Source organism: Oryzias latipes, chromosome 15, assembly GCF_053564925.1.
Source record: "Oryzias latipes strain Hd-rR chromosome 15, Olatipes_Hd-rR_3.1".
In the NCBI taxonomy this organism is placed as follows: Eukaryota; Metazoa; Chordata; class Actinopteri; order Beloniformes; family Adrianichthyidae; genus Oryzias; species Oryzias latipes.
In genome coordinates this window covers 12586518-12610076 of record NC_136251.1, presented here as the reverse complement: position 1 = coordinate 12610076, position 23559 = coordinate 12586518, and the positions used below count along the sequence as shown (strand labels likewise).

At 42.9% G+C, this 23559-nt stretch overlaps 1 protein-coding gene across 5 annotated transcripts; it reads left to right on the top strand.

Annotated features, from left to right (window-relative positions):
* The first annotated feature begins 2204 nt into the window (after positions 1-2204).
* kif11 (kinesin family member 11) lies at positions 2205-22416 on the top strand. 5 transcript variants are annotated; one of them, XM_078931746.1, is made up of 28 exons: positions 2229-2514; positions 4963-5039; positions 11946-12054; positions 13374-13503; positions 13897-13994; positions 14080-14158; positions 14267-14452; positions 14530-14654; positions 14736-14826; positions 14897-15042; positions 16820-16916; positions 17070-17165; positions 17334-17422; positions 17690-17777; positions 18097-18170; positions 18259-18373; positions 18469-18540; positions 19309-19444; positions 19699-19871; positions 20209-20334; positions 20407-20562; positions 20656-20795; positions 20870-21030; positions 21224-21342; positions 21437-21659; positions 21735-21919; positions 21998-22075; positions 22175-22416. In XM_078931746.1, the coding sequence occupies exons 3-28, from the start codon at positions 11981-11983 to the stop codon at positions 22277-22279; spliced, it is 3162 nt and encodes a 1053-aa protein (XP_078787872.1). In that variant the 5' UTR covers positions 2229-2514; positions 4963-5039; positions 11946-11980; the 3' UTR covers positions 22280-22416. The 5 variants fall into 5 exon arrangements, with proteins under 5 accessions (XP_023818935.1, XP_078787872.1, XP_023818934.1 ...); XM_023963166.2 differs by having other exon boundaries at positions 22172-22416; XM_023963167.2 differs by lacking the exon at positions 4963-5039 and having other exon boundaries at positions 2205-2514; positions 22172-22416.
* Positions 22417-23559: the final 1143 nt, after the last annotated feature.

The window sequence follows — 23559 nt, the reverse complement described above, 5'->3', positions numbered from 1 at the left end:
CGTGGATTCAGCTATATGTGCTGCTCTGTTTTTGCACCAAATATTGATGGTTTTTAAATGTGGAAGGAGGAAATATCTTCTCAGCATCAGTCCGTTATGGCTTTTTGAGAAGGAAAGCCATGTTTTCTACTTTTCTGAGAAAATCTGAAGCCATACTTTTTATGGCGACGCCAAAGTGACACACTCTTTGACCTACCATAACTCTTCAACCGTTCATGTGATCAACGTGAACCAGCTGGATTTGACATTTCATCTTGGTTTGGTGCAAAGCCGCTTTTCACCCAGTCAGATTCAAGACTTACTCAGTGCATCAGTGCCCACAACTCAGAGGTGAATTTCTAATGAACTCCTGCCGCTCTGCAGAAACTATGTCCAAGAAAATCACTTTTTTTTAATGTTGGCTAAAAACAGCATGGTCATAATTAATATACCGCTGCTTTTAAAACAGATCAAAAGACGATCAGAGTGAGTCTTTAGGCAATGAACACATTACTACTAAGTCTTGCATATCTGCACAAAGCTGCTTCATGTCTCTTCAGAATCTGCTGGAATTACAGTAATTGCATAAACAGTTGCTGAAGAGTTACAGTAATTGAAACTGTCAACACTGTGTTAAAGGGTTAAATCAGTGGTCATTCCAATTTTAGCTGGACATGACTTTGCGGATCCTCCAATTGGTAAATGGCGTATACTTGTTTGCGCTTTCTACCTTCCTCAAAGGCCCAAGCGCTTTACAGTCACAAACGCATTCACCCATTTACACACACGTTCACACACTGATGGCGGCTCCGCTTCTGAACACTGGCAGTCAGTGTCTTGCCCAATCTTCCAATTCAGAGGTCGACCGCCCTACGATTTGCAGGAAATTGCTTATTTCTCTGCTTGTTTTTGGGGGAAACGCCCAGAAAGGCATATTTGGAGACTAACCAAGACACTGGGTGATAATTTGGTGAACTGACCTGGTTGCTACTACTTTAGTTTTAAAATTGCTTCAATCCGGATGTCATAGAGCTGTGTCACGAGTTTCTGTGTGGACTTCTGGCTTGAACTCAAGAAATCCCATTGACTGTATAAGAAAACTATAGACTGAGTGACTCCTCCCCCAAATGTTCCAAGCAAGATACATACCTGCTGGCTCCAAGAAGCCAAAATCCCACAGACTTCTATAGAGAAATAACAGGCTGTTACTCAGTCATTCTGTTGGTCAGAATAATCCTTATTGCTCTTAATGGCATTTTTTCTGTTAGTTATTCAAGTTATAAACTGACTAATCAGATGTCTCAATAAAAGTATGTGGTCTCATGTTAAACATTCAAAATGTTTGATCAACAGATTCTCACACTACCGTCAGGAGAGGCTCAAGAGCAGATGGGAAACAGGAGTCACAGAGATATTGCTTCAGTTTCTGAAACTATCCTTTATGGCGAAGGCAGCAGGAATACATTTCCAGGTATGACTGAATGACCAAAAAGAGTCCAAGAACAGAACATGGAGATGTAGGAAGTCATCAAAGAAGCAGAAGGAGATGGGAAAAATTTCAGCGCTCCACAATCAGAAGCAGACTTTTTGATAAAACTGATTCCATGGAAGTGTTCAAGGAAAAAGACACTGCTGATAAAAAAACAAAAAACAAACAAACAAAGAAACATCTGGATTTTTACCAAAACTATTGGATTGATATCTAATGGGATAGAGATTGAACTTGCTGGAAGCTGTACGTCCACAAACATCTGGACTTAAACTAACACACAACTTAAAACAAAAAACAAACAAACATCTTTGTAGTTCACATGCATGCTGCTTTAGAGTTTAACAGATGGAAACATGAATTCCAAAATTCAGTTCCCTTTCTTTTCTTCAGCTGTAGCTCTAGAACATTTGGCAAAACAATGATCCAAACAAATGCCAATTTCTGTCCTTAACGGAGGTTCTGCTAGTGCTCTGACCAAACTTTGGACCTGACAAAACAAGTCTGCAATGAAACAATTCAGCAAAGCGTTTATATGCATCATGAGAAACTCTCAGTTATTACAAACACTAGATGTTACTGCAAAACAATTATTAGCTATATTATCGTTTTAAAGGCCCAGGAACATTTGGAAAGCTTTTATAAATAAAGGGCGTTTGCCTTTTATCCGATTGTCCTTAAAAATTACATTTTCTGGGGCGTTAGAATTTATTTTGTCTTGTTTTCACTGACACTTCTCCATCATGTGACTACCACCTCTGACCAGCAGGGGGAGCGCTCTCCCCGTGCACGTGCTGTTTTACGGTGACGTAGGCCCTGCACATGGTTTTAGTTTATTAAACATATCAAAATGAAACAGCTAGATTATAATTTGTCGGTTATTGCGCCAGCTTTATTAAATGTACCACACGGAGGAATTTGTATAAACCAGGAAAAACAGTTAATCGCGTTTTTCCGCCATCTTGGAAATCCCCCACTACTGCAGCGGGTTAGCATCATCACGGCTAGCAAAGAGCACGAGCTTCCCACAGCTTCCCAGATGCCAGGTAAATACTCTTTATTATGTGGTTATTTAGCTAATTAATCATTTTATTTGCATCAGGAACGTTATGAACTTTAATTTACTTTAACCTATTTTAAATGCTCTTTTATAACACTCCCAGACCCTTCTCCTGAATGTTAAAAATAATAATCAATGGTAAACTGCACATTTAGCCACGGATTTGTATATTGATTACTTTTTTTATTATTGCACATGCAAATAAAAAAAAATAGATTTGACACATGTAGAAATACCTTAAACTAAAATAAAATGACTTGTTATTTTAAGAAATATTCAATAAAACAATTTTAGATGCAAAACCCAAAAATAAATAAATAAAGCTGCTTGCAACTTTTTTGGAGAATAACACAAATTGACTAGTTGAGATCAAAAAAATGTCTGAAAGTTATTTATTGAGAATATGTTTAATTGGTTTCCCAATAAAAAATATAGTATCTATTTATCAATTTTTGTGATGTTAAATACTTTAAGTGTGTGTGTGTGTTTGTGTGTGTATTGACCATTAATGTTTAAGATGACAAAATATACTTTATAATAATATTTCATAACTGATGTTATAAATCTATTAAACTAGTGAAAAATCTAAAGCTGTGATCAGAGTCTGAACTTAACCAATTTTTATGATGAAAATGAAAGCCTTTTTAAGAGTCAAAGCTCTGGTAGACATTCGAGTCACTGAGTCAACCAAATAAAAGTCATTTTTCTCCATAAAATCCAAAACCTAAAGCCCTCTCCCATCATCTTTTGATCTGTTTTCAAAGCATTCCCAGTGGTCTTTTAATTATTGTTATGCCTGTTTTATCCAAAATAAAAAAAAGAAATCAGAAATCGACCTCTGAGTTGTGGACGGGACTGTCCTCATCCTGACGCTGATTACTAAGCGATCCCTGTTTACATGCCCTCTTGCTAGCTTACAGCCTCCACACCCCCAATCTAACATTAGGGGTGCAACAAAAATGCAGAGCAATATTGGAGCTATCCATCCGTACAGTTTAGATCCAGATTCCAGCTCAGACAAGGAAAACAAAGACGTTCATGGATCTATTTGTCTACAAGTGGATGCATCAGAATAGAGCAGAGCAGGAAGCTTGCAGCGTATTTTCTACGCTATAAATGTGCTCTGTTTCAAACATTTTTTGATCTGCTCCTGATATACATGGATTTGAATAAAGAAATACTCACGAATAAAATTTTAAGCTTAATTGTCTTTATATAAAACACCAAAAACACCATTTTCATCGCAGTGGGACTGACCAAAAATCCTTCAGTGTAATATGTTGGTCACTTTTAGGCAGTTATTAAAATCCAATTAGGTATTCATGTAATGATCTGGAGTGAAGTGGATTATCATGTCTTAAATAAATTTAGCTCGGTTTGATGGTTTTTGTGTCGTCTGGGCCTGAGACACCCTTATTTGTTGACTGTTTTTTTAAATAATTAAACTTAATAAATACAATAGACAATTTATAGGCACTGATGGAATCGACAGATCATCAGAAACTGAAGTTTACATTTCAAGTATAATAGTTATAATTATAATTATAAAATAGTTCTTTTTTAGTTGGTTTTCTCTTGGCCTGAACCAAATCAACAACGCTTTCAACAAACATGGGCTGAACCAAAATGAAGCCTTTTTGTGGATCATGATTCTGAGTTTAGAACTAGAGTGACGTCTCTGTGTGACCAGAATCGAGTTCTTCAGCTGGATGTGAGCTGGACCTGCTGTTCCTTCTTCATGGAGTTCCTCTGGAGATGTTCGGCACGGGGCCTCCTGTTTGCAGCGGCTTGTCCTGGCTCGGATCCCGTTGCATGTTTGGTCTGAGCGTCCTCCTGTGCGAGCGGTCGCGGCGAGGAAGAGGGCCGCAGCCCTGCGAGCCTTTTCAACGCCCACAGCGACAAAAATGTTGCAGTGCATTGTTGCTGTGTGGCGAGCCGCCCACCCTTGTGGCAGATGGGGGGTTTTTGCTTCACACATGCCCGGCAATCAAGCAGCTCAGCAAAACACACGCGCAGGACGCGTGCACGCCAACACTCCCACACGCACAATTATGCTCCAAACTTGATTTATTTGAGATTCTGCACGAATCGGAGGCACGGAGTCCTCCTTCCTCCCCGTCCTCGCTCTCGCGCTGCTCCGTGGGGACGGCGCCCTGCTTCCACCCTTCGCCCACGCTCCTCCAGGCCGCCGGGCTCTGGGGGGTTTCTGGTTTTGTGTTTGGCGACTCGGGGTGTCAGCCGGGGGTCCGGCAGCTCAGCAGAGCCCACCGTGCCGATTAATCATCTGTCATGTGTGTTTTTTGTTATTATGGATCTTTGTCCTGAAAGAACGCTCAGATTGTCTTTGCTCAGCGCCACTTAACTGAGTTTTTTTTTCTTTCCCGTTTTTCAAAAGCAAAACAATTTAAAACCGATTTTTTTTTTTCTCTTGGAGGTTTGGGCGGGCCTCATCTGCAGGCCGAGCAGCAGCCGTGACCTCTGCGACCCCACACCGACACCTCGCCTCTGAAGGTTTGGCAGAAGGAACAAAAGGAGAGCTCTTTTAAACACCCATTTGCTCCGTTATCAGCCCAGATTTTTCATGAACAACTTCCTGGTCATAGTTTGTTATCTGAATCACCAGAAAATAGCCACAGATTCTTACATTAAGATAGTCAGAATCATAATTTTCTGCCAAAATTAGGTTTTGTTCCATCAAATCAGTGATTCCTGTGAATCTCTATTATCCCTAAAGTGAGTCTTCCTCATTCTGGTCGGCATCTCTTCCTCCTCCAGCCGATGAGTTGGTATCCGGAGCTGCGGACTCGAACGCCTGCATATTCATGGGAAACGTATCGACTGCTGAGTGCCAGATAATAGACAGACACATCAATGAGCTGCAGCCAAAGGCTTCCACACGATCTGCAAAACTCCGGAGGAGTCGGCTTCACCTCAACACATAATGAGCTTTGTGTTTCCGTTTGAAAGACTTCAGAACATCCAAACTCGACTCCCAACGTTTCATTCAAAAACACAAGAAAACAAGTTTAATTTTTGAGCCCAGTTCTACTAACTCTACACTCAGAAAGCCTAAAGAAACCAACTAATATACACCAAAATCAAACCAAAAGCAGGAATTTCAAGGGGTGTTTGATGTGGCAAAAAGGTGCTATAAGTTAAATACACAATTTTATAACCCAATCAGGTTATAACGCCAGTTTTGTGTTCAAGTTTCTGCTTTTTAATGCAATTAAACACCTAGAAAGCTCAGTTTAAACTGAAAAAGGGGCTAAAATTGATATTGCGGGACTTGTTTTTTTTGTGAAAACTAATGTTTCTGACAAAAAAAATTACATTTAAACAACTTTTAAAAATAAAAAACAAATATTTTCTTTAAATTCGCTGTCAGGAAAGTGATGAGGTTCAAACATTTTGTGCATTTCTTCCAAAAAAGATTAAATAAATAAAAAAACAATTTTAAAAATCACCAACGCTAAAAAAAAAACACAATTAAACCACTAAAGTAACTCATTTTATCAAATAAAAATTAAATTAAGTCAACTAGAATAGCTTTCAGGCTTGTGGAAAGACCTTTAGGATCCAAAGCTTTGTGGTTCTTCAGATCCTGACCATGATTCAGCTGATCTGCTGAGATCTGTGAGCACAGCGCTGAGCTCGCACAGATCTGCAGGCCATCACGACAAAAGAGAAACTCACCGAAGGCTTCCTTTCGTCGGGCTGGTCCTCCGGGCCTCCTCCTCTCGCTCCACACGATGGACGGTCCGGATGAGGGACGAAGCAGAAGGGTGACAGGATCCCAAAGGCTCTTGGATGTGTTTCGGCTCGCTGTCGGACCACAAAGTCACCCGCTCCTCTGGATTTGTGGCTCGCCCCCGGAAGAGGGTCATCGTCACCCGGGGTCCGAGTGGGCTGCCAATCACAAAAAGACTCAGAGAACTGGGAGGGGGGATAGGATTGTTCCCACCTCACTTTCCGTCCACCCTCGCAGTTAAAATTGTCATGGTAATGAAGTGGATTTTTGCTGGACAGCAGATTGTAACGCAGAGATGCTTCTGGGGGGGATATGGAGGCGTCGCAAACACCATTCTATAAATCTGAACAAACAATTCCCAGTCAGCGTCCGAGTGTCTGAATCCGTGTTTGCTGAAGAAATCCAGATTGTGGAACATTTTGATGCATTTCCACAGAGATCCTTCACAGATCCGTAAAGAAAACCTGAACTCCAATCGTCCGGAAACACCAGGTCGTCATCAGCAAACCTTTTCTTATCCAGATTCCAGTGGAGTTCAGCTTCATCTTCCTTTAAGGGGGGGGTCCATCCCTGAAGATCACCTGTATCCATCTTTCTTTTTGTAGTCCACCAGCAGGAGATTCCTTTTAGACTTCAATGCCTCCTTTGTCTTTTTAGCTTCTTTGTTTGTTTGTCTGGATTTTTCTGCTCTGCAGTTAGATTTTGCTTAAGACTTGGTCCATAAGAAATAAACAACAGCGCCAAAAGAGTGTGAAACTGTAGAAATTATTTTGTTTAATCCTTTTCTTAATTTGACTCTTTAATTATGAACAAACTCTTGGGTAAACTTGAAACGGTACAAAAAAGTCGTCCAAATCGCAATGACTTCATAATGGGAGCAAAAGCTCTTCAGATGTTGTAGAGGAGAAGATTGGAGCTGTTTTTTTTCTGCACACGTATGGATCTCCATCAACAATCCAGTCAGGAAAAGCATCGATCAGAGGATTTCGTCCTGTCCTAAAGTGTGACATCACAGAGAAAAGGATGATTTTCTTTCCTTAAGGTTTTTGCTAGATTTCCTCAGAGGTAGACACGTGTCTTGTTGCATTTAGATGATTGACTGTATCCCTGGCGTTTCAAACAGGAAGTACTCGCTTGTTCCAAGAAGCCAAAATACCATAGGCTTCTAAAGAGAAAGAAACAGCTATTACTCAGTCAATGTAGTTATCAGAATAACCATTCTTGCTCTGATAATTTTTTTTAACATGCTGTGGATCCTAATTTATTTATTTTTCTGCAGTGAAAGTTATTCCAGTTATAAACTGACCCATCAGATGCCTCAATAAAAACATGTGGTCTCACGTTGAATGTTCAAAACGTTTGACAAATTCCTCAGCTCGCTTTCAAGTGGTAGTGGTGTGGCCTTCCACCAAGCTCACTCCTGTTTAGAGAGAGAGGTTGGAGCAGAAATGTAAACTCAGACCAAGTTGGACCGGTTGCTGCTTACTGGCATCTCACTCCAACATGTCGGCATCTGTGTCACAAAAAAATGGCAACGGAATTGACTTCATTTGGTTGGAAGTAAGTCATTTTCTATGGGTGACGTCGAATTCACTCAGTGGAGTTCTCTGATACAGTCAATGGTTTTGACCAGGGGTGCTCGTTACCTCAAAGATAAATGACCAAAAAAAACCAAAATAATATTTTTTTTAAACTGTCAGCGAATCATCATCCTCACTGTAAAGTACGGGACTTTATTGACATGATACACGCTTTAGAAATGTCATGTCACCCCATAACACGGTACACAGCAGAGCATGAAACGTGATTGCTGCAGCTTTCTGTTTTCATAATAAAATGCATTATTTGTTCCAATTATGTATTTCTACAAAAATAATTATGATACAAACAACAAATCTTTCTCCTTACAAAGATTTGCGTACTCTTACTGTGCTGTTTTTGAATTATTAGTATATAAACATAGCATTTTAGGCTAAAAATATATATGTATTTAAAGAATAAAAATAACGCCCCTCTCAACCTCCGCGGGTGGTTTCTCCTCCAAGCTCGGGTCCTCTACCAGAGGCCTGGGAGCTTGAGGGTCCTGCGTAGTATCTTAGCTGTTCCTAGCACTGAGCTTTTCTGGACTGAGAGGTCTGAGGTCTTTCCAGGTATCTGTTGTAGCCACTCCTCCAGCTTGGGGGTTACTGCCCCGAGTGCTCCAATTACCACAGGCACCACTGTCACCTTCACTTTCCAGGCTTTCTCCAGTTCTTCTCTGAGTCCCTGGTATTTCTCCAGTTTCTCATGTTCCTTCTTCCTGATGTTTCTATCACTTGGCACTGCCACATCCACCTCAACGGCTTTCCTCTGTTCTTTATCCACCACTACAATGTCTGGTTGGTTCGTCATTATCATCCTATCAGTCTGGATCTGGAAGTCCCACAGGATTTTTGCCCTCTCATTCTCTACCACCTTAGGAGGTGTTTCCCATTTTGACCTTGGGGTTTCCAGTCCATATTCTGCACACATGTTCCTGTATATTATTCCAGCCACTTGATTGTGGCGCTCCATGTATGCTTTACCTGCCAGCATCTTACACCCTGCAGTTATGTGCTGGATTGTTTCAGGCGCCTCTTTGCACAGCCTACACCTTGGGTCTTGTCTGGTGTGGCAGATCTGAGGCTCTATGTCTACGTTCACACTGCAGGGCTCAATTCCGATTTTTTGAAAAAAATCTATTTTTTTTGCAAGGCCGTTCACATTGCCAATTAAATGTGAACTTTTGTGATCTCCTGTGTGACCGTGAAATGACCCAGGAGTGACCCACATGCGCAGAAGAGTACTCAATGGTGAAGGACGTCACGCGTTGTTTGCGGAAGTAGCTAACGCTAACAATGGATGTCAACAACACTGTTGTCAACAGCGAAGCTCTTTTTGCATTATTAAATTCATTTTCATAAAGAAGCCGGCAAAATTGCAATCTTCTCATTTTAAGAAGAAAATTAAAAAGGAGTATAGCAAGGTTTTTGGCCATGGTGTTTTGTGGAGCAGTGTTAGCCAAGTCGGTACAGAGAAACGTGTGGGTGCGGAGTCGCAACCAGGAGTGGTGGGATACTGATGTGAGTGGCTTCACTGATACAGAATTCATCAGTAACTTTGGAATGACCAGATCCACCTTCGATTATGTTTGTGAGGGCCTTCAATTAACTCTGTCACGAGAAGAGACATGTCTGCTGCCATTTCGCTGGAAAGTCTTTCAAAACCTGCCCGGTTGCGATAAGAGCCCTTGAGTTTGGCCTGAATAGAGCTGTCACCCCAAATATTAATCCAACCGGTGACCTCACTTCCCTTCCACTGACTGATCTCAGCCGCATCATCCACCATGGTTGTTTATGTTCTCGTTCCCGCCTACTTCAACACAGAATAATGATGTTTGTAGTGTGTCAATGACGTACGGGTCGGATACATGTGGCCTGGCCGTTCAGACGGAGGTCGCATTTCAAAAGATTGGATACGTATCAGATTCAGGACCACATACCCAAGTGGCCTGGGTCACATTTGAAAAGATCGGACCTGTGTCGTTCAGACTGTCATGAAAAGATCAGATACAGGGTGAATAGGGGCAAAAAAATTGGAATTGGGTCGTTTCAGCCTGCAGTGTGAACGTAGCCTACTGCTCTGGTGCTCAAGGCTTTTTTCTGAGCTGCCAGGATGAGTGCCTCAGTGCTGTCCCTTCAGGCCAGCCCTTTCTAGCCATTGGTAGGACTTCTTGATATCGGCCACTTCAGTTATGGTCCGGTGGTACATCCCATGCATAATCTGTCAAATTAAAGCGACATGTTGACACTTAAACATGGCACTTTACACAATTTACACAGTTCTGTACACATCATAAAGAAAAAACTCTTTTGAAGACCCGCTCCAAGAAAAGGTTGAGTTTATGGTGTTTTGAACATGTTCTTGTAGCATTTTTCTAATGATTTAGGGCATATAGGAGGAGTATTTCTTTAATCTATTTATGTGAGATGCAGAGCAGATAAATAAAAATCCGGCATTTGAAGAAGCTCTCAGTTGTGGCGCAGCAGAAATGGGTGGGCCAAAGTCTCATTGATAGCAACTGCACAGCTCCAGGATTGCTCGCTGTTTATGTTGCTCCGCTACTGTTAGCTTGGGGCTGTGAGCGGGTGTAAGTTAGTGGGAGAAATGTAAAGAAAGGGATGATGGGGCATCAGCAGAGGTTTATTCCACACCAACAGTCACACCCACTACTCAGAATTGAATTTCTGATGAACTACTGATGCTCTGCAGAAAAAGTGACAGTTTTTTATTTTTTTTATGTAGTGTAAAAACAGCATAATCAGAATTAAACCGCTGGGAACAGTTTTACATTAAATATGTGCTCTTGTAAATCATATAGAATTTTTGTATGAACTCTTAAGCTGTTTCTTCTCATCAAATGCTAAAATCATCTTTGAAAATGTTGATTGTAGAATTATGTAGTATATTAGTAGTATGATTATAAAATTATGGCATAATATTATATTTCTATATTATGGCACAATATTATAGAAATATAATATTATGGCATTTTTTTGTCCTAACTTTGAGGCAGTTATGACGTGTCCCAATTCACCTTTTCTGTTGTGTTTTTAATTTTTTGCCAGTTACTGAAAAAACACATTTATGATAGAAAGATATCATAAATATTAGGAATATAGTTGTTTCTTATTTTTTAAAGTGCATCTTGTCCCACAGCTGTGTGATCACTTTTTCTTCAGACATCAGGTTAGAAAAGCTTAAAAACAATCAGGAATCATATCAGTTTGAGGCTAAAATGAACTTTCAGAAAGTGTTGAGCAGATATGTTGCATAACTGTTTTCTATGTGTGAGCATTTCAGGAATGGTAATGTGGGTATGACCCCTTTGTCTGAGGGGGGCGGGGCCTTTAGGTATCTGTGCCCTGGGGCCAGCTTCTTCAAAAGGTGGTTATGTCCAGCTTTACTCAAATGCTCGACATGACCTCCAGTAGGACAAATGAAACACTATGGTTGTTTGTTTACATCAATTACCCTATATTTCATCACAAATAAATTTCTCTCCTTAACGTAATTCTTGTGATTTCTTGAAGAAATCGCTGGCGGAAGAGCTCAATTGAAAGCTATAAACATTTGCAGAAAAAAAAAACATTAAGGAAAAAGAAAAACATCAACATTCATTTTGGGGACAATGTCGCCATCTAGTGGTATTCAATCAGAACTTCTGTCACAAGAGTTCCCATGATGCTCAGCGTTGGTTGCGTCACATGTCGGTCTATACCAATCATATGTCTTGCGTTTCCGTTAGTCTCACGGCATTGGCTGAAGGAAATTTAAAACCGCTGTTTGAATGCTTCTCTTTACAAGCGTTCAGAGCGCGAGAGGAAGTGAAATTATCCTGAATTGTTCTGTTGGAAGGAGCGGAATAAGCGGCATTTACAGTTGTTACGAAGGAAACTGTTGGAGTATTTATTATAGAAACTTTCATTAAAAGAGAGTTTGATCTGTGATTCGGTAAGTTGTGCTAGCTTATATTAACGATCGTTTTTTTTAGTGGTCGTCTACGTTGATGCTAGCAGCAGCACCCTGCTCGGCTAATCGTGCTCGGGTTCTGTGCGGGTTCTAAGTAATGGTGGTTGTGTTTGCAGGCTGCGTTTGCCGGTGAGCTCGTCTTTCTGCAGCCATGTTTGCGAACGGCGGGGTCGGAGCCAAGCGGGATGAGAAGGGAAGAAACATCCAGGTGGTCGTCAGGTGCAGGTGAGAAGAAATCTGCTTTTGTAGTTTTTGCAGACAAGCAGCTGATCATCAATTAAGGTCCAGTGACGTAATCGAGGATGCTTTTATTTTATTTTTAGGAGTGTATTCAGTAATGGAAGCTGTCGTGAGTTTAAACATGTCTACCAAAAGATTTGAGATGCCGGATCCAAACTGAGAACTATTTATCAATCAAGCCTGCATTGTTTATGAAATGGCCCAAATATTAATACAAATATGAAAATAGATATTTGTCATATTTTCCCAGGTTTAAAGCTCAATAAATGAGAAAATTTGTTGTATCAAATATAATCCAGATCGTCAAAAATGTCACCAATTTATTAACCTGTCTTCCTCCGAGATCTGAGACTATTTTAGTTAAAGGCCAGCATTTGAAAGCTGTGGTAAAATAAGAGTTGGAATACAGTATTATATCAATTTCTATTTTTCTAAAGTTTTCAGTTGTACTTTTAGTTTTAAAACTAAATCTGATTTGTGTTTTTCTAAGACCCACTCTTTGTTTTTAGCTTCTTTTTTTTCCTGATGGACACCCTTTAAGAAAATTAAGCCTACTTTTTCTGGGTTTTTCTTTACTTGAATAAATCAGGAGCAGATGAAAATATTCTGTCCGAAAAAGATCACATTTGTGACGTAAAAAATACGCCAGGTGGGCCACAAACTCCCTGTTCCATTCTGATGCATCCCGTTGACACATCCATGTTTATCTTTATTTTCCTCATCTGAGCTGAAATCTGGATCTAAACTGTACACCTGGATATCTCCAATATTGCTCCAATGTTGCACCGCTAATGATAGCTTGGGGCTTTGAAGGGCTGTAAGCTAGTGGGAGAGCATGTAAACGGATGGATGATGGGAAGGGGTGGCGGGCTTTCTCTGCTAATGGTGGCTTCCTAAACCTGGAGTCACCTTTTCTAATGAACTACTGCTGCTCTGCATGTCCTAGAAAACGACAGGTTTTATTAGACTAAAAACAACATAATTGTAATGAAAAGACCACTGGGAATGCTTTTACAACAAATCAAAAGATGATCAGAGTGGGACTTAAACATCTTGTAACCCTTAACATCTACATTTTCTTTTCTTCAAACGGTCTTCAAAACTTGATTACAATTTTTTAAAAGTGTGAACATCATCAGTGTTTAAAAGCTGTTTGCAATCATAGTGGGATTTTAATATGTCCTGGTTTTCAGTTGTTTTTGTGGCTCCAGACTAATTTTTTCTTGGGTTGGGAATCTTCCGCAGCCTATAAAGGATGCGTCTGCTTCAAAAGTTTCCACTCTCATCCTTTTAAACATTCTCAGACCTTTTAACACTGTGGAGCGAAAGTCGTCGTATGGCGTGATCGACTGCGATCAGAACAGGAAGGAGGTGAATGTGAAGACCGGGGGGCTGAATGACAAGGCGGCACGGAAAACATACACGTTTGACATGGTGAGTCCCATCCTGGTTCCTTCATTGTTGCAGGGAACTTCTGGAAGCTGGTGAAGAGGAAATTACATTTTAATGCTGTGCTTGGGACTGGATGGGGAAAGAGACTTTTACAGCTGTGTTTGTCAGTGAAGGTTATCGTTCATCCAGGTGGCCTAGTCTTGAGGTCAAGTCAGCCGCTTCATCATGAAGCCACTTTTTAAGAAATGTAAAAGTTTGGCTGTTGGTGCAGAATTTGTTTATGTAAATTTGATTAGCATCTTAATTTTTAGCAGCTCTGCTGACCTGAAAGTGGTGCAGTTGCCGTGGTTATGTCTGTGACGTTCTGTGAATATCTCCCCCTTGGTCCTAAAGTGTTGAATTCCCATCTTGGTGATTCTGTGCTGTCCTCTTTAGGTCTTTGGACCAGCTGCCAAACAGATCGATGTTTACAGGAGCGTGGTTTGTCCCATTCTGGACGAGGTCATCATGGGATACAACTGCACCGTTTTTGCGTGAGTTGCCGCTGCTCTCCGCTGCAGTTTTATTTTTCTTTTCCTTTTTAATCTTTCTCCTAAAGTAAAGTATTTTTGTTTTTAGCTACGGTCAGACTGGAACAGGAAAGACCTTCACCATGGAGGGAGAAAGAAGTCAAGATGAGCAATTCACCTGGGAGGAGGTTAGAATCACTAAATGGAGCAATAATTTAAAGTGATCTTAAGTCTTTGCTCATCTACAGGCCAAAAAAAGGGTAGCAGTGTGTCACTCTGTGGTTTGTTTTGTTTAGGATCCTCTGGCTGGCATCATCCCCCGAACTCTCCACCAGATTTTTGAGAAGCTCTCTGAAAACGGCACAGAGTTCTCCGTCAAAGTCTCTCTCCTGGAGATCTACAACGAGGAGCTGTTCGACCTCCTCAGCCCCACAGAGGATGTCACCGAGCGTCTCCAGTTGTTTGATGATCCTCGCAACAAGGTGTGTGCCGTGAGACGAGGGGAAGTGCGGCCCTGAAGCTACTCTCTGTGTTGACGTGTGCTTCGCTTGTGATGCAGCGAGGTGTGGTCGTGAGAGGCCTGGAGGAAGTGACGGTCCACAACAAAGACGAAGTCTACCACATCCTGGAGCGAGGATCGGCCAAGCGGAGGACTGCCTCCACGCTCATGAACGCCTACTCCAGGTACCCGTCCAGAGGAAACGCACAGTCTGAGGTCAATGTCATAATGGCACTCGCTGTTAACACACACACTTATGTCTGCAGTCGCTCCCACTCTGTGTTCTCGGTCACTATCCACATGAAGGAGATCACTCTAGACGGAGAGGAGCTGGTGAAGATCGGGAAACTCAATCTGGTACGGCCTCCTGGAAGCAGATGATCAATAGGTCTTTCAGAAGGAGGTTCATCAGTCCTCTCCTCTGCAGGTGGATCTCGCCGGCAGCGAGAACATCGGCCGCTCCGGAGCCGTGGACAAACGGGCTCGCGAGGCAGGAAACATCAACCAGTCTCTTCTGACCTTGGGGAGAGTGATCACAGCGTTGGTGGAGAAAAGGCCTCACATCCCATACAGGTCAGGAAAAACGCTGTTCTCAGGACGCCTGCCGAGTCTTCAAACCTGGAGTTTCTTCTCAGTTTGGAATCATTTATACCAGATTGGAACAAAGAATATACCGTATTTTCCAGATTATAAACCACTACTTTGTCACATGTTTTCAACCCTGTAGCTTATTTAAAGATGCGGCTAATTTGTGCATTTGTTTCTAACTGCCGCTAGAGGTGCTAGAGCAGACAGGGTTAGAGTGAGACAAAGGGAATGCAAGTTTTTTGTAAATTTCCGCTTTGAAAATGGATAGGACAAAACAAATAATCACAGGAAATTCAATAAGAACAGCAGACGGTTTAAACTGCCAGTCATCTGAGCTGACTCAGAACTGACAGCGATGGAAAATTATCTGTGAACCATGTACCTCCTGACTGAATAGTTGTAGGAGGAGGCTATGAGAGAAGCTGAATGCATTCTCACATTTCTTGCATCAATCCCATTCATTTTGACACACCCACAAGCAGCCAAACAGCACGAATGTCATTTCTGCTCTTAGTCCCCTTAGTCATGGTGCAAAAAAAAGAGAAATCCATGCTCAGCCATATCCCACAATCCCTTGCAGCTATTAGACCCAGCGTCCAGATGACCGCCAATACAATATGACGCAGCTTTCAAGTTGAAAGCAATCGTTAAAAGCGGTGTGAAAAAATCCACCATCACCAACGGGTTTGGAAAAGCCGGTCTGCTGCGTGATGGAGAGGACAGCGCAAGCTCAGGAGGGAATCTGCCTCAGGATGAGAGTGACACTGACAGCGACAACGAAGGAGAGACTGAGAGAGTGTGGCCAAGAATGTCTGACGCTATTCCAATCCGACACTGAGGAGATAGACTTCCATGGTTCAGTGCACAGGAGGAAGATGAAGAAAGCTCTCAGTGACTTTTCTGTTCATGTTTTTCAAACCAGCCCTGTTAGTGCTGTGTTACGGTATGTCACTGTTGTGGAAGAAAACTTACAGCACATGCAGAGGCTTTTTTTTTTTAAACCAGCTGTTACTACCATATTGCTGCCGTGTTACTGCCGTGTCACAGGCACTGTTTGGAAAGAAAAGCTCAGGTATATTATTAAAACTTTGAAAACTCTTTCTGTGTACCGTCTTTCTTTGTAAATATCACGTTTTGAACCTTCCCTGCAATTACTCTATTTTCTTTCTTTCCTCATCTTCTTTCATCTTCCTTCGGTTGTTCACTTCCTCGTTCAGACCCCCAGAGCCTCCCTCCTACTTCTTGCGCATGCGGTTTTGGCACATTCACATCCTCAATCTACAATACAGTGTGGCGACCTGGAGGTTAACCCCGCCTTCAGCCCCTAAGACTCATGGGAAGTGGGGAATCGTGGGTGTAAAGTTTTTCACCATGACTGAGGTGGCTGTGAGCAGAAGTGACATCCATGCTGTTTGGCTGTTTGTTAGTGTGTTGTAATAAATAGGCTATAATACTGGTAAGGTGAACATGCAACAGTATGTTTATTTCCCTCTCTGAGCTTGTTGGTGATGTGCAGAATGTATACATGTTCAAATAATGTGTTTAAACATAAGCGCATGCAGCCATATACGAATTTACGGTATTTTTCTGCAAAACAAAGAAGTACACTAAAACAACTGATAAATACTTTACGATTACGTAATCGTGGTCTAAGTTGGTTGAGATGGTGGTGATTGAGATTGTATGGGCCTTTCACTAATACCTAGCTGATAAAAGTTGTTGAATGGAAGTTTATTATTCAAAATGTGTTTTCTCTTTGCAGAGAGTCTAAGCTAACCAGAATTCTGCAGGATTCCCTGGGGGGTCGAACCAAAACGTCAATCATTGCCACAGTTTCTCCTTCCTCCAGCAATCTGGAAGTATGTATGCAGACTCTGACGACCATATAGCTTTTAAAACAATAAACGTTGAATTTCTCTATTTTAAACCAATAAAAGGTGGTTTTACTGCTTTATGGTTCCTCAGGGATTCCTCCTGCCCTATTAAAACATGTGTATTTGTCCGGCCTGTAGGAGACGCTGAGCACGCTGGAGTATGCCAGCAGAGCCAAGAACATCATGAACAAACCTGAGGTCAACCAGAAACTCACCAAGAGGACACTCATCAAGGTAGGGGGGGGGCATCCAAACTTTGCTGCAATTTAGAGCAGATGTTACATGTGGGATTCTTTAAAAAGCATCTGACTCTGAGGACAGACTCCATAATTTTTCTCCGTGTTGAACCGTAAACAAACACTCCCTGCTTCTTCTAGAAAACTTTACTTTTTCTCCGGTCAGGAATACACGGAGGAGATCGAGCGCCTGAAACGAGACCTGGCAGCCACCAGAGAAAAAAATGGAGTATTTTTGTCCTCCGAAAACTATGAGTGAGTGACAGATTTGAATTTACTTGATCTTACCAACACATTTTTTTAATTGCTTTAGCAGGGACTTTATTTGCTGCAAATGTACAGAATTTCCTTGATAAGGCTGTGATAATGTAATGCAATAAACCTTCAATTTGGGACATTTCTATTCTTTTTCTCCGTTATGGAGGAAAAGTCTCAGTTAAAGTGAGTCTGGAGGTGATGTTTGTTCTTCATCCAGCCGTCTTCAGGTCAGAGTTGGTTTGATGCAGCTGCTTTGTCCTTCAGGAGCATGATGTCACAGATCACAGCTCACGAGGAGCAGATCACCGAGTACACGGACAAGATCGCTGTCATGGAGGAGGAGCTTAAGAAGGTAGCAGCGCCCAACCAGGCTAGAGTCAACATCCAGATTTATCCTGACTTTGAATGAAAACTATGGCAGTAAATCACCAATAAGAGATGGATCTAGAGCTTTTATTGAGAAATAACAAAAAGATTTTTAGGTTTGTTTTTATTGAAGGTTTGTAATTAAATAAAACGAGGAGGAGGAGGTGGTCTCCAGCTGAAGATCCAAATGTATGCTTGTAGAAATTTCACTCAGGTTTATTACCAACACAAAGACGGCTGATGTGAGAATGTGTTACTGTTTTCATCTCCGTCAAGTCTGACAGGTGTGGTTCTCTGCCCTGCAGGTGACTGAGCTGTTCGAGGATAGCAAAACCCGCCTGGAGAAGTTCAGCGTGGATCTGGATGAGAAGCAGCAGAGGTAGAGTACCAGGACCCCTTTGGCTTTCACGCGAGGCAGATCAGAGGTTTGAATAAGTTAAAAAACAGATTTTTTTTTTGGTTTCCAGGCTGGAGGAGACTAGCAGAACCTTGGAGCAGACGAAGGAGAAGCTGGTCCATGAGGAGTTCATCAGCTCAGAGCTCAACACCGTCCAGGAAGCTCTGTACAACACAGCCGGACAGGTAGAGACCCCAAAAGCCGGTCCTTCCTCCAAACCCCCCTCCCTGAAGGAACTCCACATGACAGCATCAGATGCTTAATGTTTTCTGTTCTCCAGCTCCTGAGTACAGTTCATGCCAGCACCAGCGACGTGTCGGGTCTGCACGACAAACTGGACAGGAAGAAACAGGTCAGACACTCCACTCCACGGATTCAGGGGCGGAAAGTTTCTCAACAAAGAACTGAAACGGTTTCAAGGCTGGAAAACATGTTTGGTTTTGACAAAAGCTTTGTGCAACTGAGGTCAAATACACACTTTTGTCTTTTTTAATGCACATTTAAACAAAGAAAACCAGAATCCCAGTTCATAACAGAGACTGGATGTCTGTATTGTTGACACATAAAAGCCCCCATGTTTTTTCTGATGGGGTTGTGTGTCGGTTTACATGGTGCAAATCAGGTTGGGAGTTACTGGTCTTGTGAATACTCTAACATGGCTAACGAGTAGCGTTTTACAAACCAGTTGTAGAGTTACTATGAACACAGTTAATAAGTCTGTCAGTCAGACTCTGTCTGAATCTTGTCTCACTTAATGCAGCTTATCGTTCAATGTGCCTTAAATATGACCTGTTCAAAAACAGACCGTTCATTGAAGGAGTGTCATATAGTGTGGAAAAATACAAAACTTTTTTCACTAAAGTTTACAAAAACATTTAAAAGGTTTAACCAATTTAATTTTTAAGTGTTGCAGAAAAACCTAGAGACCAGTGGGAGGAAAACACATTGAGAGATCGAAGATACTAGTGTAAAAGTAGTATTTTAATTTTCTTTTTTAAACACATGTACTTTTCTGCAGTTCATTGGCTGCTGCTGTCCGCTCAGATAAAGATCCATTCATGTCTGTTCATCCAGCATTGACGTTGTTTGGCCAGACTGATGGTCTGCTCTTATCCTGCAGGTGGAGCAGCACAACCTGCAGATGCAGCAGAGCTTCGCTCAGAAGATGGACGGCGCCTTCAGCTCCATGCAGCTCTGCGTTGAGGAGCACCGAGCCAAACACAGCCGCATGCTGAGCAGCTGCTCTCAGGCCATCGGTGAGAGAACCAGAAACGGGGCTCTGACTGTCTGTGACACCTGAGCTTCTGTTCTGAAGCAACATGGACCATGTGACTGTGGAGCCATGATTTTACCGTGTTATTGTAGTGATGTTGGTACTTATGGAGAGATTTGAAAACACAGCAATGATGGGCTGAAAATGTCACAAATTTGAAATTTCAGAAACCTGTGGAACTCTACTGCAGAAAATGTGGAGGATTTTGGAAACCACTGAAACTCTGCACTTTTCCAGATGGCTTGATTGTCAAGAATGAGGCGGCAGTGAACGGCGCCGTGACCACCATTGAGTCGTTTGTGGGTGGAGTCAGATCGCTGGTCAGTGAGGGCGTGGGTCGCTTTCAGGAGAAGGTGCAGCAGCATGAGGCGCTGTGTCTGCAGGACAAAGAGAGTCTGCTGCAGCTGCTGGTGAGCCGCTCTCCTGACCTCAAAGCCACACGTTTGGTTGGAAAAGATCATTCTGGAGGTTAAAACCTGTATTGATGTTTAAATAAAAATAGTTTTAGGTTAGAAGACACATGAAATGTGAATTTCTACCCTAAACTCCTACAAAAGTGTTAAATATTGCATCAAATGTAAATGTGAAAATTGTGAAAGACGCTTTGTTTTCATTTGTCTATTCTTTTAACGGCAAAATGTTACAGATTGAACAGATTGAAATACGACATTTCCACTTAAAAACTGCTGAACGGGTGAAGAACATTTGGTTGAAAATGCAGCCTTGAACTGCATCTGCTCTCTTCAGGAGGAACATCGGCAGGACATGGAGGACGTCCTGATGACCCGGACTCTGATGGGGCTGACAGCCGTCAAAGAGCTCGGTGACTCTCTGAAATCCTCGGTGGAGACGCAGCGAGCTTTGGCCTCTCAGGTGAGTCCACATCCAGCATCTTTGTTTATTTTGACTGAAAAGCTGCATCTGAACTCCTCCTCTTCCTGCCAGGTGGAGGCCATGAAGGAGGTGGGTGGGTTCCTCGGCGGTCTGGTCCAGGAGCTGGTGGGTCTGCGGCAGACGGCCGTCCAGGGTCTGGGAGCGCTGCAGGCCGAGCACGACAAGCTGGAGAAGGAGATCCAACAAGTGCAGGAGCGACAGCAGGCGGTAAGACGCCGTGTGGAGCCCGCTTAGATCATAGTCTCAAAATCCAACCTCTCAGAGGAGGAGGAGCACTGATGCAGCCTTCTGTGTTTTCAGAGCATGAAGGACACCATCCAGTGTCTGCAGGACCAGCTCACCCTGCTGTCCATGCAGGCCCAGCAGGACTTGACCCAGCTGCACTCGGCCTCCAGAGCTCTGCAGACTCCAGTGCTGCAGCTCCAGGAGAACATCAGCAGGTGAGTTTGAAGGTTTGGAGGATTTCTCCTCTGCTGTCTGAACGTCTGTAACGTCGGGGTTCTCTGATCTGCAGCGGCTGCAGCTCTGTAGAGGATCAGCTTTCAGGACAGGCCCAAGTCCTCCACTCCTCCTCCTCCTCCATCGCCTCCTCTCTGCGTCTGACCGCCGAGGAGAACCTGCAGTTTCTGACGGAGATGGACGGCTACTGCTCCGACCTGCACAGCTCCGTGTCAGGTACCACTTTTTTGCAATCTTCAGATGTACAAGCTGATTCAACCGGGTTCTAAATTTTTGTTAAAATTTGAAGCCATGTCCTGCTGGAACAGACTGTTCTTCAAAATGATGTCTGGGTGGAGCAGGTGTTTCTAGAAGGACGTCCCGCCTCCTGAGGAGTTCAGGGTTGACATCAGTGTTGCTGTGACTGCAGGTCTGGTGGAGCGGGACGTCCAGTGGAGCCTCAGAGCCGGGCAGCATGCAGACCACCAGAACCAGGAGCTGCTGGCCGTGATGGGGTCCATCTCCACTGAAGCTCAGGCCCTGCAGCAGGTACAGACTGTTCAAGGAAACATGGAAATGTTGGCTTCCAAGATCCCGTTTGTGTTTCAGCAATAACTCAATTCTGTCTCTTTGCTTGTTGCAGAGTGTTCAGACGTTCTGCTCCCAGCAGCTCAGGACCAATGAGGAGCATCTGTCTGAGCGGCGGGAGGACATGAAGCAAGCCCTCGTAGCCGTGCAGAAGCAGAACTCTGTGGACTGGAGCGTCCTGGACAAGCAGCAGGAGGAGCTGCAGGAGAACATCAGCAGGAGCCAGCATCTGGTCAGCAGCTTCCTGCAGGAGGAGCTGCAGCAGGACGTTCCCACCGGTCAGACCTTTAACCCTGACATTTCAGTCGCTGCTTAATATTCTGTTTTCAAACTCGTCCTGATGTGGTCTCCAGGTAAAACGCCTCAGCGCCGGGAGTTCCTCTACCCCCGACAACTCGGCAAGTCTGTGAGCCGCCGCGAGCTGCTGGAAAGTCTGAGGAAACAGCAGGAGAAGCTGCAGGTTGCCATGGAGCTGGAGGAGGAGGAGCTGCAGGAGGTGGAAACAGAAGAGGAAGAAAAATCGAACGAGTCTGAGCATGTACGTGCACGCTCTTCTGGCTTCCTAAGTTAGCAGAATCTCCTGTTTCCAACTCGTATTCCTATCTTTTGTGTGCAGGAGGAAAGTTTGGCCACAGAGCCGTCCTTTGACGAGAACCTGGTCTTCAATGAGAGCAAACGTGTCCCGTTCTTCAAGGTGAGCCGCAGTTGAAACCGCTTAAAGTGGATCCATCACATAAGGCTTTTAAATCTTTTTAATAATTTTAAAATGATTATTTTGCACACATTCCAGCAGAAAAAAGGAAAGAAGGTGAAGATTCCAGGCAAGTCAAAAGTCTTTGAGAACGATGCTCCCTCTACTCCTCAGAAATCCAAGCTGCCGCTGCGATGTCAGAACTGAAGCTTCTAACTGGTCCCTATTTTCATGTCTGTCATTGTTTTATTTTTTTACTATTTGTTTAAGAATATTGTTTGTTGAAATGGTCTTTAAATAAAGTCATGTGTGCTTCGTCTTGTACGTCTTGTTGAAAAGAAAAAGGAACTCTTGTCTTTTTTTAGTGCAAAATTAAGAAATCAATTAAAAAAAAAAAAGCGGAAATCTGGTTTTAGATGTAATGGTGAATTCCCTCAATTTGCTGGATTTCCTTAAAGACCCACTTCAACTATCTTTTGTAAATGTTTCCCAGTGGGCTGTTATGATGCTATTTGTAGCCACAAAAAAAAAGCATCAGAGCCCAGTTGAATCTAGGACCGTTTCTGCAGAATGGCAGTCTGTTAGCCATGTCCTGTTATTACAAATTCACCCAAATGGGTGGGACTGTTGGCGTGGAGGGGCCCTGACTCTAAGTTTTTTGCTGCTAAGCACGCTGTTATTTATAGCCCCTCACACCCCAACCTAAAGTTGCGTGGGTGTCTTTGTTTTCTTAGTCTGAGCTGGCATCTGATTCTAAACTATACGGCTGGATAGCTCCAATGTTGCTCAGCTTTTCTGTCGCACTGTTAATGTTAGTGGGGTTGTGAGGGGCAGTAAGCTAGCAGGAGAGAATGTAAACAAATGGATGACGGGAAGTGGGGGGAGGCTTACTCTACATCCGTGGTCCCCATCAGTAAAGTAAAAAGTGAGATATACAGGTTTTTTTTCTGTTTGTTTCTTCTATGAAGAGTCCCACATTAACATATTTAGTGCACTACATGAACTACATTACCAAAAGTATTCTGTCACCCATCCAAATGATCAGAATCAGGTGTTCTAATCACTTGGCCTGGCCAAAGGTGTATAAACTCAGGCATGCAGACTGTTTATGAAAACCATTTGTGAAAGAATTTGAGTTTGGGAACAACAACTTAGCCACCAAGTGGTAGCTCCATGATGGAGAGAGGAGTCAGCAGATCCTAAGGCACAGAGAACAAAGGGGTCTCAGACTTTCTGCACAGTCAATTGCTACACAGCTTCAAACGTCATGTGACCTTCAGATTAGCCCAAGTACAGAATGCACAGAGCTTCCACGGGAACGAGTTTCCACGGCAGAGCAGCTGCATCCAAGCAAGGTGCTGGAAGCAGTAAGTAAAGCACGCCGCCACAGGACTCTAGAGCAGTGGAGACGCCTTCTCTGGAGTGATGAATCATACTTTTCCATCTGGAAATCTAGTTGAGTCTGGACAGTCTAAGTTTCCACACAT

Excerpts from the sequence above, each read along its gene's own strand:
- kif11 (XM_023963167.2), top strand. The coding sequence starts at position 11,981 with ATGTTTGCGAACGGCGGGGTCGGAGCCAAGCGGGATGAGAAGGGAAGA. Across the intron at positions 17,166-17,333 it reads CCAAGAGGACACTCATCAAG|GAATACACGGAGGAGATCGA; the intron begins GTAGGGGGGGGG and ends TTCTCCGGTCAG. Across the intron at positions 21,660-21,734 it reads GCAGCAGGACGTTCCCACCG|GTAAAACGCCTCAGCGCCGG; the intron begins GTCAGACCTTTA and ends TGTGGTCTCCAG.